Here is a 12,811-nt window from a genome sequence, read left to right as displayed (position 1 = left end):
AAAGGAGAACTCATCACAGCAGCATTAAATATCCACTTTCAACAGCCACAGCGTGGGTGAACCTGAACACTGGCAGGAATCTTGCAAGGCCTCCAAGCCTTTTCTGAACAGCAGCAGCAGCAAAGAATGAAGATTTCTCTGAATTAAGAACATTCCATCTTAAAATGTGCTAGACACTTTGGACAGCAGTTCAGAGACCTGTCATGATTCATTAAAAGATGACAAGGCTTTCCTAAAACAAAGACTTTGCATTCTCTTCTATGTGTGTGTGAGGACTCTTCAGCACCAGAGAGCAACCTCTGCACAAGTATGTGGGACTAACAATTCTGTGCTACACAGACCTCTATACTGTGCAGTTCCCTATGATTCTGATTCAATACCAGACAGAAATGCAGTACATCTTTAAGCATAGGAGTAATTCCACTTAAGTAGTAGAACTGAGACTGTTAATTAGTGTGTTTAAGAATGGGAAATGACACACACCCAGCTGCCAGATTATCTTTGACATAGGGAAAGATTTATAGAGTTTACTTGCATTTTTAACCCTACTGCTTTGCTGAAATACGCAATTTTTGAGAGGTGAAGCACATGGGAGAGAACTCATTTCAATGCCAAACCCTTGTTGAGCTCCACCCAGCTACGATCACGCTGTAAAGTCCAAAGAATTTTTGGGGAGACATAAAATAGAATTGTTATTTATTTACTTTCTGTATTTCCCTATCTATACATGATCAGCAATCAGTCAAGAACTCAAAACTGTAGCATCTTCCTCCCTGTCCCTGAATGGGGAAACAAGAAGCAAGATGCAAGAAAACAAAGAACTGAGTTCTAGCTATACGACCTTACTAAATGACATATAGCTAGAATGGGAGGCAAAAATGGGAGGCACTACCACACATTATACATTTGTCTTTAAATTACAGAAGCTGATTGTGGCAGCATCTTTTGTTAGACCAATAGAAGTAGCTGCAAAAGCAGATTGGCATTTGTCATTTTTTTCCAAGGCATATTTCAAATGCTCTCAGGTGAAGACAATACTTTCCCACATTTCAGCACCATTTTCCTCACCAGGTGGTGAGGAAATCCCCCTCTGCAATACTTGTCCCACTTTGCGAGCATGGGACCAAGACCCCTGGACCACTTAACAAGTAAGGTCTTGGTCTTCTGATGCCTGTGTATCCCAAACATAATGGGCATTCTATATTCACAAATCCTGTGTTCTTCAAAAAACCCAACACATGACAACAATTCAGACTGTAGGAAATCAGAAGCATGTTACCTGTTATCTCTCTCACTGTTTGGAAGATATTTAATTTCTCGGGATTGATTGCAGCGATTGTGTGATATGGGTCTCTGAAAGATTAAAAAGACAAAATGATATGCTCTAAATAAAAGAAGAATCAGATTCTCAAAGACATAGCACATAGAAAGCAGTATTCGGGATTATTCATTTTGCTTTTAGGCACCATATGTGCCAGATTTCTTCAGACTGTTTCAAACTTCTTCAGACTGTTGTTCCTGCAGAACCTGTATCTAACTTCTCCCAAGTCATCTTGAATGAAAATAACAGTGCTTAGCAACTTCAAGGTTTAAATCATTACTGTTTCAGCAAATACTTCTGCTCATGAAGAATTAAGGGATTCTAAACAACCATAAGGGACCTCCCTAAAGGAAGGATGAATTTTCAATGTTTTACCCAAGAATACCAGTTCATATGGTACAGCTGGGATACCATACTACTGCATACAAAACCCCTGCTGAAATGAGTGACAAGCAAAACAAAACTAAGAGCATGCCACCAGTTCCTGATACATGGAATTACAAAGATACACTTTCTAGAAGGTGTTAAACAGAGAACATCAAAGAGCACAGATCCTTGCCAAATTTGTCACTTAAGATATTAAATACCACTACAACCCATTAAAACATCAAAGTTAGACGTGCTACAGTGTAGAAGGATGAAGCTGATCTTGATTTTGAGGGTGCCATCATTTAATAAGTACTTTTTTTGGTTTTACTAATTTTAAAGGAGTAAAGACTCTCCAACTATTTAAGAGGCCAACTAGAAGCCTAACCCAAACAAAAATCCTTTCAAAATCCTTCTGTAACACCATGTTATGGTATTTTCATGTGTTTTCAAAGGGTAGGAAGCATCTTCAGTAAATGTGGAGCATGCATTTCCACTTCTCCTCCTTCTGCTTTCCAAGAGACATCATTCCTGGAACCGGAGTATGCAGGTAATCAGCTAGGCTGTCTTTGGGGACAGGCCTCACAAGTCTATGCAGTGACAGACTGATGGGGTCACTTCTAACCATCCTAGAGGTGACTCCAGGTTACCAGCAACAAAATGAGTTCTTGAACCTTGACATAAAACCCAGTGGGCCACAGAAGCATCATATACACTTAATTTTAACAATTTCGAGCTCTCAGAAAACTAGATAAGAAGTTTTGACTACTTAACAGAAATATTTTAAGCTTTTAAAATGCATTACTGCTGATTACGGAAAACCCTTGCCTCTAATAAACATAAGCTTGCTGAATTTCACCTCAAAATCCTAAGATAGTCTTTAGAGATACAAATACACACTTAAACAGTGTATACTTAAACTATATACATCCAAATGTCTGCTATGTTTTATCCACATATAAAACTGTAGAATAAGGCAGTCATCTTCTGCCATTCTTACTAGCAGAGCCAGGATTTTTCAGTAGACCAGATACAGTTGAATTTTACAGATCCAAGAATGAGAGTTTCAGCTCATTGTTAAACTGGAGATGGACAACTAAAGGGATAATAAAGAGCTGGTGAGCACTGAGGGCTTGTTGCAGGGCAAGGGGGATAAGGAGGCAGCATTTGCTGTTAGCTGCATCTGTCTGTCCTCAAAACTACAGCCCTCCCTGGCGTGTCCCACCTCTTCACAGGCAGCAACACAAGCAGAAAGTAGCTTGGCTTTTTAGCAGCCCAACCAAGAAGAAAACAGTAGGGAGATGCTACATCCAACCTACATCTTTTCTAGCCACTGTGTTTTCTGCCTCAGGCAGCAGATGCGTGTCCTAATAAAGATCATTTTATCCATACACTTCAGCAGAGCATTACCTTAGAAGAATGAGTACTTCTGACTCACCAAAATTTAGATCTACCTTCATTACACTTAACATCTGGACACTCATTAAAGCCAGTTCATAATTATCTGATTTATATAAAAACTATTATAAATGATTGGAGTACTGTGTACAGTTCTGGTGTCCTCAACATAAAAAGGACATGGAGCTGTTGGAGCAAGTCCAAAGGAGGCCACGAGGATGCTCAGGGGCTGGAGCACCTCCTGTATGGAGACAGGCTGAGAACATTGGGGCTGTTCAACCTGGGGAAGAGAAGGCTGTGTGGAGACCTCAGAGCAGCTTCCAGTGTCTGAAGGGGGCTACAAGGATGCGGAGAGGGACCTTCATCAGGGACTGTAACAATAGGACAAGGAGTTACGGGATTAAACTGAAACAAGGGAAGTTCAGAATAAATATAAGGAAGAAGTTCTTTACTGTGAGGGTGCTGAGGCACTGGAATAGGTTGCCCAAGGAAGTTGTGAATGCTCCAACCCTGGCAGTGTTCAAGGCCAGGTTGGACAGAGCTTTGGGCAACATAATTTAGTGTATGGTGTCCCCGCTCATGGCAGGGGGATTGGAACAAATTTAGATCTACCTTCATTACACTTAACATCTGGACACTCATTAAAGCCAGTTCATAATTATCTGATTTATATAAAAACTATTATAAATGATTGGAGTACTGTGTACAGTTCTGGTGTCCTCAACATAAAAAGGACATGGAGCTGTTGGAGCAAGTCCAAAGGAGGCCACGAGGATGCTCAGGGGCTGGAGCACCTCCTGTATGGAGACAGGCTGAGAACATTGGGGCTGTTCAACCTGGGGAAGAGAAGGCTGTGTGGAGACCTCAGAGCAGCTTCCAGTGTCTGAAGGGGGCTACAAGGATGCGGAGAGGGACCTTCATCAGGGACTGTAACAATAGGACAAGGAGTTACGGGATTAAACTGAAACAAGGGAAGTTCAGAATAAATATAAGGAAGAAGTTCTTTACTGTGAGGGTGCTGAGGCACTGGAATAGGTTGCCCAAGGAAGTTGTGAATGCTCCAACCCTGGCAGTGTTCAAGGCCAGGTTGGACAGAGCTTTGGGCAACATAATTTAGTGTATGGTGTCCCCGCTCATGGCAGGGGGGTTGGAACTAGATGATCTTAAGGTCCTTTCCAACCCAAACTATTCTATGATTCTACGATTGTGTATAAAACAAATTCATAGTGATATGTGCAGTACTTTATGATATATATTACAAATTCACAAAGACTTCAAGTTCAGGTTCTCAGGAAGGGGAAAGACGGGCTACAGAACCACAGGCTCAAAAATTTGATGAGATCAATTGTAATATCACAGTTCTCTATGAAAACAAACACAGAAAATCCACTCAGCATCTTTTACAGAGTTATTCTTTGCCACTACAAGAAAATCTTTCAATTCCCCACAGAAAGCTAGACTTTAAGACCCTCCAATGTGAAACACTGGAAGCTCATACTTCTGAAAGCTGAAGTTCACTCTGAGTAAATGAATTTGTAACAGAACTAAAAAGTTGGAGTGGAAACATATATATCTATATATCTATATATTATTGTCATTGCTCTACGCTGTCCATTTACATAACAAACTAATTGTGTAGCTAGTGTCATTCATTCAATTTTCTTTCCTGTATTACTGATGTGCAAAATGTAACAGAAATTGTAAAGAAAAAACTCTTCCAGAAATATAGAGTTATTTTAATCAATTCCCAACTCCTCTTCTCTTCTTTTAATATATACTACTGTAATTTATGCTGTGGAAATATTTAGGGTTGCAGAACTCAGTGTCCACATACTTAAGTCTTGTTGGAGTGAGTTTTCTTCATAGAGAATGAAAGACAAAGTGCTACACAATTTAAACATAACATTTCCTGGGCTTATATTCTTCTACTAAAATAGAAGAAAATATATTAACCCTCAGCTTTATAGCCCATGTTTTAGATGTCTTTTTCAGATGAATATGGTTTTATTTAAGCTTGGTTTGGGTTCCTTTAACTTAGATCTTCAACAAGACTTACACTGTAACTTTGCAGTTAATGAAACTTTTGCAACAGTTCTCCTACTCAAACTGACATGTAATACACTGGAGTCATCCCCACAAAATTGCTTATGTGCTTTAGCCACTTGTCCTGCATTCACTTGTGTGCTTCCTGTCCTGTGAGATTTAATAGATTTACATCCAGCCCCTCAGTCGGTCATTTGGCCATATCAGAAGAGTGATGAACTGAAAGCTAGCTCCTGTGTGACCTTCTCCAGGGTTTCAACAAGTCCAAAAGCAGCTTTTCCTTAAACCACCTGAACCAAAGTCCTTCTTCCTCCCTAAGGTACATTAACGTTCACACTGTACTCCCTGCTGGGGAGAAGAGAAGATGAGCTATGCAGTCAAAGCTCACACTTGCTGGCCTTTTGAGAACCACTGAGCTGTAGGGCCCCACTGAAGTGGATTTTAAACTCTTTCTCATGGCTGGATTCAAGTTGTAGGAGAAGCATTACAATCAATAACTATAACAAATCAAGGAAACAAGTTGTTTCTTTCCATCTCACCTAGTAGGGAAATCCCAGCCAGGCAGCCTAGTGTCAAGCACTTTATTATAATCTAAGCATATCTGAATCTATAGAAAGACTAAAGAAAAATCTGGTGGCACTATTAATGCCAGAATTCCATGTCAGATTAACCTACAGATACTCAGTTAATCGCGTCTTCGCTATGACATAAAGCTGCAAACATGGAATTAGTTTGGGAACTATATTTAAGATATCAAATCTTGACAACCAGTTGCAAGCAATGTTGAAAGCTCCGAGGAACCTAAAAAGCAAGTTAAAATTTGAAGCCTACACAGTGGTAAAAGCAATTGAGTACTTCACATTGTTAATGTACCACTAAATAGCTGCATAGTTATCACAATAAAGGGGAAAAAGGCTTTAATCTAATTTGTGCATTTTGAGGACTGTGCTCATTTTGGTACATCCACAAATACCTCAAAGTGTCACATGTAATTCACCATGGCTGATTACAACATGAAGGCTTGAATTAGTAAGAAGATACAATCATATGCTTGTTCTCTCAATGACAGAAAGAACACAATGTAAGAATGCAGCAATTGTACGGGACCTCACCTGACCATCCAAACAATATGTCTGTCTTTCCTGGACACATCCCACCCTTGCAGCATTTGCACCATGCATTCACCTTTGTTACAAGGGTTAGCACACAGTGCACCAAACTACCAGCAGCAAGGCACTAGTGATCTGGCTGAAATGTTGTCCTTTAGAAGAAGACATTGGTGTGACTTTGTAAATACTGTTCTGTACATCTTTAACCATTACTAAGACTTGTGCAATATAGAGTCATATTTAAACCAAAATACTGGATTTAAATACCAGTGAGTACTGTGTATCTCTGCAATTGAAACTTGAATATATACTTCAAAGCTCATTGACAACAGGGCAGCCTTTTTGCATGTATATGCAGAGACAGCCACCCAGACTATGACAATTTCTCTTAGGTGAGGGGCTCTCTCTGTATATTCTGCACATTAGACCTGCTGATCATAGGGAACTTAAACTAATGGGAGGTAACTTTCCTTTCCTTCCTCCCCTCTATCCTCTAATCAGCCGTTATTGTAAGCCAGTACCAAGAACCTTGTAATGTAACCAAAGATCAAAGTCATCTTTTCTCTTTCTTGTGCAAACAGCCTACTTGATCCTTTCTTTTCCTAGAGATTGAATCATAAGAACCAAGGGAACAGTTTCCTTCATAATGGAAGGCAGGAAAATGATTTATCCTGGATCTGCGATCCTGTAAAAGCAACCTGAAGTCACCATTAAGAGGTGGCTGCAATTCATTTCAGCTGGCACATGACATAACATCTTAACATTTTGTCACTTACCCATGAATCCCAGTAACAAGGAAGATGAGGTTGCCATTGATCTTGGTGCAGTTTATAAACTTGTCAATGTTGCTGGAATCCACTGTCTGAGCTGACACTAAACTCCCTGTTCCAATGCCATCACATGCTGCCAAAACAAGGAGTTTGTGTGAACAACTAGGAAAAACAGTTACTGAATCAGAACATGAGTCTTCATCTCTTTCAGAGAAAAAGCAGCAGAGAGGTGTTAAAACAGCACCCTTTACCCATATTCCTAAGGAAGCATATGCCATTTTAAAACAAACAATAAGCTAAATTACCTCCCACAGAAGGACATACTGGCACACAGTATTTCATACTGGATCTAAAGGCAAGTACGAAACACACAAAATCCCACTCAAGCCTTCCATCACGTAATGTATCCTACCTCCCCACCTGGTCTCCTCCCTCCCCACCTGGTCTCCTCTAATAGCAACTACCAGTAGTACACCTGAACATTTAACAAACCTGTGATAACTTCCTTCCTCACAGGCTAAGAGCTTGACAGGAACACTACACATGCATTTCCATGCATGAAACTATTTGTCCAGCAAAAAAGTTATTTACTGCAATTAGGTTAAAGGGCTGAACATCACCTTCACTTAGAATTCAGCATGTCAGTACCCTGCCTACGCAGAGATCTCCGTGTTCGTTTCGGCCATGTGGAGTGACTGATGATTTACACCATACTTCAGTAGCTTCATTGTGAATCCTTTCCAGATATGGCTTTCACTAGGACTGAAAAGTGGTATGGGCCCATGTGGGAAAACTCATGGTGCTTTGCTTCTGAGACCTTGGAGCAGGGAGCAGAAAGTCCCCCCCAGTGGAGCTTCGGAGAGCAAAGTAACCTATAGATTTCAGTCTTCTCAACAGTACCATCACTGAAAAATTCCTAGCCTGCATTTTAGACACTTTGGAAGGAGGTAGAAAATGCTCAGAGACATTTTTGAAAACCAGAGGAAATAAATGGAAATCTAACATTACATTGACAAGTACAAAACTTATCATACATTGAAGCCAGTGCTTTAGCACAGCCCCCCTTGGAATGACAAAAGGAGAGCTCTAAAACCCCTCCAGGAAATACCTGTCATTAAAATAACATAATAAAGAATTCTTTCAGATTTTTGTAAAACCAACAGAGAAATACCCATCATTTTTATCTAACTAAAAGTAATTAGTTTGGTTATATTTCTGTTACAACATAATAGACTTTAATTCTATTCATTTTCTTCACACAGGCTACAAAGTTCAAAGTTCTGTGTGTATCCAAAGGCTATTAATACTCTCCAATGTACTCATGAAGGGTCTTTCACGCCAAAATAACACCCTGCTCTGCTCTGCTCCAGCATTGACTACATTCAAGGAAATTTATACTGAACTACTGCCTACCTTTAGGACAAATGTCAGTGCAGGGCTTGCACATCTTAATACCATTTTCTTCAACCTCCATCTTGGAGCTCGGACATGCACGGACACAAGAGCTGGAATCTACCACAAAGTTGTCTGAAGAGAAAAGAAGATACTGGCAGAAAGTGAACCACTGGACTAAATAATACTGGGACACATGGTTTTGGACTCTGTCAATATATATATATTCATCAATACCTCAGCACTTCCACACTGACATTAATGTTTCATGTTCAGTGTTTTCAGAAGTGTATTATTATTTGTCGTAAAGGAAGCTGCAGTAATCAGAGAAAAATAAAACTAGATGCTCTGCCCTGTTTTTTTCATACACACACAAATATATAGATCTGGGATAAAACACTACACAAAATGACAAGTATTTCAATTTTCCCTCGTAAAACAATTGCCAAAGGGGATATAGATTGATCCTACCTAATTGTCAGCTTAATACTGTCAAGAAAGGAAAAATAAAGGGAAAATTTTCAACTAAGTATTTGGACAAAGACTCATATCCCTTAAGTAGTGTATGGTAAAAACACCAACAAAAACCCCCTTGCTTCAAAACTCCACCATTCTATTATAGACAGAACTAAGTCTTGATGGACAGTGACAGCCTCAGCCCACTGTCAATCTGAACTTCTTCACAGAGATTCAAAATCTGGATTTTGCTTTGGGTTCAATTACGGCTCCATTTATTGTAGGTTACTCAACCTTCTTATATGTAATTTATGGATATAATAATAAATGCACAACACAACTGTAAACCTTGATGGGAATGAAAGGGATGCTAAGAATACTGTCTCCCTTATTTTTCTAACTAAAACAGCAGTATCCAACTGTGTAAGTGATGACCCTCTATGTTTTTCTGTTACTTGTCATCATCTGTCTGGTATCTCAGAAGCATGTGGTTTTTAGATACATGGGATTATTCTTTTTAACTCCCTCTCCCTTTCTAAATTTACGCTGGGGTTTTAAGATTGTATTGTCAGTACTACATGGGCTTTCCTCATTGGGACAGAACTGCTCTGAAAATATTTATGGTAACTTTCTGTCATAGAATCATAGAATGATTTGGGTTGGAAGGGACCTTAAGATCACCCAGTTCCAACTCCCTGCCATAGGCAGGGGGACCCCCCACCAGACCCGACTGGTCCAAAGACCAGCTTGCTCCAAGCCCCCTCCCACCTGGCCTTGAACACTGCCAGGGATGGAACATTTACCACTTCTTTGGGCAACCTGTTCCAGTGTCTCACCATCCTCACAGGGAAGAACTTCTTCATTAGATCTAACCTGTACTTCCCCTGTTTTAGTTTAAACCCATCACATCTTGTCAAACCATCATTATTCCAAGTTAAGGGCCTCACTCTCATGAAAGCATTTACTGCTGGGTAGTACAGGTGGTGGTGCATTGTTATTTTTCTGAAACAGAAATTTATAGCCTTTTATAATCCCAATAATTATTTTAACAATTCACTTAGATCATGCTGGTCTAAAGCATGAATGTAACAAACGGTGGTCAGGAAAACAAGAAACCTAGTGTATTCCCCCATTCTTTTTTTTTTTTAAGAACATCAATATAATACAGGATACGTGGGAATTGTCAGCAACTCAGAATGTCACTGCCTTTAGTTAACACATGACTGAGTTATTACAGGCTGCGAGCACATGTGGAGTGATTTGAGATGCTGCACTATGCACTTAGCTGTCACTGCCTCATTGTTTTGTTCGGCTCCTGAAATGTAACTCACACTCCCCATCCCTGCAGGAAAAGGCAGGTAACAGAGCACTTACGTGGGCACTTTTTGACACAAAAAGCCCCATAGGTGTACTTGGCATTGTGATTGTGCTCCAGTTGGAAGGTGGTAGGATTGTATACGAAAGTCTGGGGGCACTGCGTGACACAAGCACCGCTATCATTGAAATTCATACAGGCCTGCAAAACAAGGGAGAAAAAAACACATTAAATTCAATCATAGAGCTGCTTTTGTTTGGGTTTGGTTGTTGGTTTGTTTGCTTGGTTGGGCTTTTTTAGTTTACAATACAGTCCTGATGGTTCAGACTTGCTGCAACAGTGATGAGTGCATATATAGTTTTCTGACCTTCATTATGGCTGCTTAGATTTCTTGCTAAGATCTTGGCTAATACCAGACTCACAAAAGGGGGCTCACTAAGCCCCTTTAGTTTGAAACACAGTTGATTGTTACAGCACTTCCCACAAAAACATAACAACACTGTAATTTGTTTCATAACTAGTGTTACTACTTGCAATTAACTAATTCACAACTCGATAGGACATTCTAAAACTGCCAAGAGCGAACCACTATTTATCATAGTCAGTGTAAACAAATGCTAATGACTTCTCAGAGGTCCAATCTTTAGATTTCTTACAGCATGAGTCCATCGCCCAGCTGAAAACTGCAATTCCCAATTAGAAAGCAAGAGGGATAAAAACTTCTTTTGAGCTAGCACAGGAGGGAGTAATTTCCCTAAGTGGCAAGTTTAACAAGGTCAGTTGCTTCACACACTGAGAAAAGAAAATAGGACTCTCTATCACTTAGCATTCAAGCTCAGCCACCCACAGCTGACAGAGGACAGGGCCCTGACAAATGAAGAGGCAAGTGTGTGGATAAAGAAAGTAATGGTATGCAGGGAAAATAATTGACCATGCAAGGCTGATAATTACTTATAGAAAATCCCCACTGATTTTGACACTCCTTATCACCACATATTGTGTCTATGGCTTTAACGACAGGTTATATGAAACTGTTGGAGTAACAGTCACAAAGCATACCGTAAATGAACAAGTTGAGATGAATATGAAAGCTGTAGCTGGGCTCAGATCCCTCTAGCAGTTCAAGCAACCAGTGCTACTGGATACTGCTTCTCCACTAATCTGTCTTCCAGAAGCCTGGTTGCTTTATAAGTTTTAGTTAAGGGCTGAATCCTTTTGGTCCTTTTCCAGGTTGTAAAAAATACAGACGTTTCTGACACTTTAGAGTCAACAAGTACAGCAACACATGTCCTCTCCCCTCCAGGGCTGGGACTGAGAGAAGAAGTGAAAAAGATTCCTCTGTTCTGCTGCTTTTATCTCCATTCAGATCAGGACCAGCAGGACTGAGGGAAGTTACTTGTCATGTCAGAAGATTTCAGAAGAGAGAGTCTAATAACATAACCAAGGGAGAAGGACAAAATCTGCTGCTGAAAGGGACAAACAGGGAGCTCCATGATGAAGGCACTGTCCTATTTGGAGCATGAGCTAAGCCAAACTGCTGATCCTGTCTTTTCTGGTTCTCTACAATGCGTATTATAAAAACTGTCAGTTTCTCACAGAACCAGATTTCCTTTCTTTCTTACAAAGATAAATGCAGTCAGTTATGTTTTTACTAAGAACTGGATGAGAAGTTCACCCTAGGAATAGGGTTGTGTCACTTTCCTGTTATCAGTAGGCACAAATCCAGGCCCTCCTCTGCATTTCAAGTTTAAATCCACTTTGGTTTTTAATGCAAGAACAGAACATCTCTAAAACTTTGGTTAAGCATGTTTGCTTGCAGTATGTCAGATGATTATTATTGTCTTGCTCTTAGAACTGAATATGCAAATGATTGTATGGCAGCATATGGAGGAGGATTGATGAATTTTATCTAGAAATATTAAAACCATATTTACAACAGGATGCTGTTGCAAGCTGCTGTAATATGCTAAAAGATTCGTAATGCTTCATAAACTGAACTTTTGCTTATTAATAACTACTGATTTAGTTTGTTTCCTCAACCCATTTTTTACATCCACTGTTGACATAAAAGGTACTTTATTACACACATGGCAAAGCCTCTGATAATTGTTTAGCAAATTCATAAAGTAAAAGCACACCAATACTCTTTGGAGAGAAGGCAACTCTCAGTAAAAACTCACCTAGAAGATTTGGGAACTTTTAATTTATGACTAGAATACTTTGTATATATTTGTAATTTCTTCAAGTATATATGCAAACCTCTGGCATTTGGTGCTAAATTCTGCTAACTTGTGAATGAAAGCACAGGAAAACACACAAGGAAAAACTAAAGTTCTGTATCTCAGCTGACAGCTAAGCACAGTTGTCTACAGCCTAAAGGGTTACACTTTTCTCCCAGTGTGTACTAAGCAAGTAATGACTAGTCCCGAAAATTGCCGGACCCCTGCTGCACTGCTCTTGGGCCAGGAGTGAATGAGAATAAAGCTCTGGGTGCTTCTCTGCTGGATCAGAACAAACATGTTAGTTGTTTTTAGCATATGTATTTCCATAACTGCCACAATTCAGAAAGGCTAACTCATTTTCTTTCAGGCTGCAGTATTACAGAACTTATGCTTTGAATAACTTGTCCTTAATTTTTGAA

The 12,811-nt window shown here is 39.8% G+C and overlaps 1 protein-coding gene across 1 annotated transcript in view; it reads right to left on the bottom strand.

Annotated features, from left to right (window-relative positions):
• LOC104408118 (receptor tyrosine-protein kinase erbB-4) overlaps positions 1–12,811 on the bottom strand; it is a gene marked incomplete at both ends in the record, with an annotated part of 83,588 nt that overhangs the window by 41,760 nt on the left and 29,017 nt on the right. The window contains 4 exons of the mRNA XM_010017606.1: positions 1,280–1,353; positions 7,014–7,140; positions 8,421–8,534; positions 10,230–10,371. Of these exons, the coding sequence (XP_010015908.1) occupies positions 1,280–1,353; positions 7,014–7,140; positions 8,421–8,534; positions 10,230–10,371 (457 nt within the window). The remainder of the gene's footprint in view (positions 1–1,279; positions 1,354–7,013; positions 7,141–8,420; positions 8,535–10,229; positions 10,372–12,811) is intronic.

The sequence above is a fragment of the Nestor notabilis genome, unplaced genomic scaffold (genome assembly GCF_000696875.1).
Source record: "Nestor notabilis isolate BGI_N333 unplaced genomic scaffold, ASM69687v1 scaffold1437, whole genome shotgun sequence".
NCBI classification, from domain to species: domain Eukaryota; kingdom Metazoa; phylum Chordata; class Aves; order Psittaciformes; family Psittacidae; genus Nestor; species Nestor notabilis.
The sequence above is the reverse complement of the archived record's forward strand: the minus strand, read 5'-3'. Positions and strand labels throughout refer to the sequence as shown.